This window comes from Carassius gibelio, chromosome A17 (genome assembly GCF_023724105.1).
Source record: "Carassius gibelio isolate Cgi1373 ecotype wild population from Czech Republic chromosome A17, carGib1.2-hapl.c, whole genome shotgun sequence".
Taxonomy (NCBI): domain Eukaryota; kingdom Metazoa; phylum Chordata; class Actinopteri; order Cypriniformes; family Cyprinidae; genus Carassius; species Carassius gibelio.
The window spans coordinates 26,203,264-26,209,009 of NC_068387.1; the positions used below are offsets into that span (position 1 = coordinate 26,203,264).

At 35.8% G+C, this 5,746-nt stretch overlaps 1 protein-coding gene across 1 annotated transcript; it reads left to right on the forward strand.

The window, feature by feature from the left end:
• The first annotated feature begins 1,315 nt into the window (after nucleotides 1-1,315).
• Nucleotides 1,316-3,506, forward strand: LOC128031532 (uncharacterized). Its single transcript, XM_052619827.1, has one exon. The coding sequence runs from the start codon at nucleotides 1,452-1,454 to the stop codon at nucleotides 2,829-2,831; it is 1,380 nt and encodes a 459-aa protein (XP_052475787.1). The 5' UTR covers nucleotides 1,316-1,451; the 3' UTR covers nucleotides 2,832-3,506.
• Nucleotides 3,507-5,746: the final 2,240 nt, after the last annotated feature.

Genomic DNA, 5,746 nt, shown 5'->3' on the forward strand with positions numbered 1-5,746 from the left:
AATGTATGAAAATGAGATATAATGTTTGAGATAGATATTTTATGTATGAGATTTGATGTATGAGATGTAATGTATAAGGAATGAGATATTAGATATATGATGTATGAGATAATATATTTATGAGATGATTTATGATGTGAGATACAATGTATGAGATATGCATGAGATATGATGTATGAGATGATATGATGTGTATGATGCTTGAGATATGAATTGAGTTACAATAAATGATACATGAGAAATGAGATATACGTATAATAAAAGTATGAGATAAGAAAAATTATTATATATATGAGGTGTGCCAGTTGAGATATGATGTATGACATGATGTATGAGAAGTGATGTATGAGATAGATATTTTAGATATTTTATGTATGAGATTTGATGTATGAGATATGATATGAGATGTGATGTATAAGGAATGAGATATTTGATGTATGGATGATATAAATGAGATGTTAGGTAAATATGAGAAATTAGATATATGATGTATGAGATAATATATTTATGAGATGATTTATGATGTGAGATACAATGTATGAGATATGCATGAGATATGATGTATCAGATGATATGATGTATATGATTCATGAGATATGAATTGAGTTACAATAAATGATACATGAGAAATGAGATATACGTATAATAAAAGTATGATATAAGAAAAATTATGATATATATGAGGTGTGCCAGTTGAGATATGATGTATGACACGATGTATGAGAAGTGATGAATGAGATATGGTAAATTATGATGTATTTTTTTGCAATGTATGAAAGATGTATGATGTTATATATGATATGGGAACTACGATATGATCTCTAAACCAATATGAGCAGTAGTTACAGTGATGCCTGACTTGGCATCAAATAATTTAACACTTCTAATAAGAAATAACTGAAGTTAATTAAAAGTGTTGTGAAAATAAATATGGCATCTCTTTGTAAATGAGCTTTGGAGCAGATGTTGGAGTGAACATTAGTTTCATCAGAAGGAGTGTTAATCTGCATACTAACGACCCGTCACTGCAGGTTCATCAAGCATGACTCAGGGATTTAAACATCCATAATAGACTTTTATAAACCTTACAAAGCACTCTGTCTTTCAACCTCTTCTGTATATACATGTATTTTTATACACCCAAAGAGAAGTCTATTAACGCTGTTGCTCGGGCAACGGCTCCTTTTATATCCAACCTGACAGGAGAATAAAACAAACCCGTGTTTTTACCACCGAGTAATTCTTGTCATCGAATTAGAGCATCTCTCTCCCCTCCTGGCTGAGAAAAGAGGAGGTGATTGTGAATGGACCCATAGCAGCATCGCCGCTCTCAGATGGCTGTTTCCGTAGCAACACGCGGAGGGTGAAGGTATAAAAACAGACAGTTTCTCAAGTGAGACTCGGAAACTCTGAGCTGCCTGCAAATAACCACCACAAACTTACTCCAGATCATGATGCTGAGGCCGAAGGACTTGTCTCAGGGATCTGGCACCCAAACCTTCCTGGAAGCCATGCAGAGCGGGAAAGTCCACTTGGCTCGGTTTGTCCTGGACGCGTTGGATGGGCGCATCATCAACGGGAAAGCCGAAAACGGACGTACGCTTCTAATGCACGCCGTGTGCCTTCAAGAGCACGCAACAAGATCCAAATTCACTCAATTGCTTCTGGAAAAAGGTGCAAATGTTACTGCCCGGGATGACCACGGACGCACAGCCTTGAGTCTGGCATGCGAACACGGACACTTGGATTCGGTGAAGCTCCTCGTGCAATTCAACGCTGATCCAGAGCTCGCGGACACGTGGGGAAACAGTGCGCTCATGTACGCCGCGTGCGGAGGACACAGCCAAATCTTGGAGTTCTTAATCCGGGCGTTCAAGAAGCTCGGTTTGCGACTGGATCGCACGAATCACGCCGGTCACTCGGCTATCCAAGTTGCTGATTACTTTGGGCACAACCAGTGCGTTCAAACCCTCAACGGGTGCGGAAAGAAGATTGTGAGTCCGACGAACAGCACCGGAGAACCCGCCGAAGACCTGCGGTGTCCCAGGCGCCTCCCAAAGCAGGTTCTAGAGAGGTTCTCCAAACAAATCCAAAGCAAACACGAGGAAATCCTTCCGGCCTTGTTTCAGAGACAGATGTGCGTTAGTGACAGCAACAACCTGCGGATCCGCTTCAGACGTCCAGACGCCAACCAAAGCCTCATCAGATCCGAAGATGGACCAGATCTGGTGTTCGCGTCAAAACAGATCCAAAACTCGGTGCTGAAAGATATTGGAAGCACTGGAAGTGCAGAACGTGAGACGGACGTCCATGCACCTCTCCGGGGAAAAAACAACTTGTTTAATCTTGACCTCCGAACTGCAAGAAAACAATCCTATCAGGGCGATGTGCATGAAATCAACAGATCTGCGAGCAAATTCAAAAGAGCGTCACTACAAGACGAAAAACCTCTTGTGGCGAAGTTCTACAGCAGGACTGTCGCTGGCGACTTTGAGATCAGAAAAGATTTGCAGAAGCGTGGCAGCGTTCCCAAAACGACCAAGCAGAGCAAACTTCTGTTCAGTCGTGAAGAACTCGAACCTGACAGGATCAAACCTCACTCTTCTGGGCTCTCTGGATTCGGGAACAGACTCCTGCGCAGATTCACGGCTCCTGAATTCATGCGACACATCACAGACTATCCCAGAGACGCCGGACACGGTAAAGGGAAGATGTCCCGGTCCGAGACCTTCCCGTTCTCGCACACACACATGATAGTGAACAGCCAGCCGAGTGTGGACAGCATCAGCGCGGTGAGATGCGAGTTTGAGAGCAATCCTGCTCCAAAATGAGCTTTTAAACACATGTTTAGATTAAAACACTCAGATGGGCATTCAGGAAGATGTTTATGACTATGGCAAAGACATTATAAAAGCAAGAACTCAAGCTCACTCGAGACTTTTTTTTAACTGCGGCTGTTCTCAAGGTCTTTTTAAATGCCTCCCTAGATTAATTAACATTCTTCAGCTAATTTAATTATTATGCACTGCTAAAGAGTGGCTGTGCATTAAGTACTTACATGCTTTAATCATGCTTTAAGCACCTATTTTTATAAGCATTTTGTTTTCAGTCAAATGTTTGTGATTTGTAAATGCATATCTAATCTATAATGTAAATAGTTTGTATTCTGCATTCTTTCATAGACAAAAATACTGAAACAACTCAAGGCATTTGTGTGAAAGGGGCAAATATATGAATAAAGCACTTGTGTATGCCTAAAGCACCTCGGTATAAGAAATAAAACTTGATATCAGTGTTTTTTTTTAATATGCATCATTTATTCTTTAAAAAAATTAAATGTATGGTTCTTGTCATCAACAGCCATCATTCAAACAAGCACACGACACATGTTGTGGAAAGAAGGTTGTTTCTGAGTCATGTGTCCCCAGCTGCGTCATGTACACAAACACAGAGCAGTGCAAACTAATGAGGGCTCGCTCGCACCAGATGCATTCCTGCATTCAAACACAGACGTGTGCGATTCAAGAAATAAATGCAGGAGTTCGGAAACACTTTTAACTTAATATGACACGGATTTGTGTGGAACAGCCTGTCGTTATTCAATTGCCTTCCACAAATCTAATTTCTATATTCAAACTTTCACTCTGAAATTCGGTTTGGACAAAATTAAATACATTTGTGTCTGTTCCTTACAAAAAGACTTAAAGTCTTTGAATAAATAGTGATATTTGTCTTGTCTTGTCGTGTCCTCTACACTGCAAAGTTGAAAATAAAACAAAAGATTATTGAAGTGTTCTATACGAGAAAATACTGTTCCAGTTTTTATATTTTAAATTTTCATATTCAATTCAATGTGTTATTTTTATTGCTTCTACACCACTGTATAGAATTTTTAAAATAAAAGTATGAAAATAAGAAAGGTCATTGCAACTTTTTATCACATAATTTCAGACTTCGTTTCATGCAATTATGAGACAAAAAATGTGGAATCTAAACAGAATTATGAGAAAAAATTAAAAGATTCTCAGTTTAAATTACAATTTGTCTGAATTCAGAATAAAAAATAAAAAAGTTAATTGCAATCGCAATTATGAGAAAAAAAGTCAGAATTTTGAGTTTATGTTACAATTCAGACTTTTTCCTTAGAAAGATGAGTTTATATCTTACAGTTCTATAACAATAGTTAATCACAAGTTATTCAGTTTATTTGTAATTCATAGTATTTTCCATCATAATTTATATCTTGCAATTATGATTTCATATCTTGTAATTCTGAGGGGTTTTTTTTTACAATTCTGAGAAAAAAAACTGAATTGTAAGATAGAATGTTGCAGTAACCTTTTTGTTTAAATATTTCTGTAGCAAATATTTATTTTTATTTTTTTATAATTGCAACAAACAACAAAAATTGCTCATGTTTATTAATAATAATAATAATAATAATTAACTGTATAAAGGTTTGGAACAATAAATAATTTTCAGTTTGCATGAGATGAATATTTGCATAAAGATCAACAATTAAAAAAAAAAAAAAATGCAGAAATGCTTCCAGTGTGAACGGCCCAAGACCCAAATCCTCTCCTTTAATCTGTCAGTATAATCATTTAGGAAACATCACAGTACAAACTGGTAGGATCTGAAAATATCACAATGAAAGCTGCATCCAAAATGTAAACACACACACACACACACACCAATAAACAGACTTATCCTTTCCTCACTCATCATTAAACGAATGCAAATATGGTTCGTTTCTCACTCTGATTATGTACATTATTTGTTCTTCTGATGTCTGACAGCGGTTTAAGGAATCAGGAACACCTCTCTAGCTCAGATGCAATATTTACACAGTTTACAAACCAGTCACAGCACCCTTTCCAAAAGCAGGTGCTCGTCAATCCATTGAAAAATAATAATAAATAGCTCATTAAAATATATACAGTTGGTTACAATGGCTCATAAAAAGGTTTCAAACACTTGACATCGTTTCACCGCCTGTTCCTCAGATTAAGATTAAGCCACTGTTTAGCCATGCAAGCCAGTCTTACACGAGCCGTAACAACACAGGGGAAATATGAGCCTTCTGTGGCGTTAAATCTCTGACCGAATCCACGCTGATTCTGGATTAAATATTGCCATTTAAACTGGTAAATGTGAGGTGAACGTAGCACACTGTCATCGGTTGTTGAAAGTAAAAAATTTGCATTATGACCAAATTCATGGTGCAAGTCGTTTTATGTCACGGTAACAGAACAATGATATTTTGAAATTGTAAAAAAAAAAAAAAAAAAAAAAAAAGAAGATTGTTGGAGTGCGTTTTTGGAGAAAATACTGTTTCAGTCTTTCGACTTCATGGTTAATTCAATGTGGCATTTCCTTTTATTTAATTGTGAAATGTATTAGCAATTTCTGATGTTTGACGATTTTTGATCATTTGATGGAAACTCAACCCAAAACGTTTATTTTGTTTTAAACTAAATTAAATTAAATTAAATGTAATTCATATATTAATAAATAATTTATGAATTTAATTTAATTTTTCTTTTTTATTTAATTTTTAATTTTATTTAATTTTTAATTTAATTTAATTTATTATTTTTTTATGAGATTAGTGAGCCAGATTTGAAGCTGCCTGATTTAATTTAATTTAATTTAATTTAAATTATTTAATTTAATTTAAAAAAAAAATTAATTTAATTTAATTTAATTTAATTTAATTTAATTTAATTTAATTGGATAAGCCACA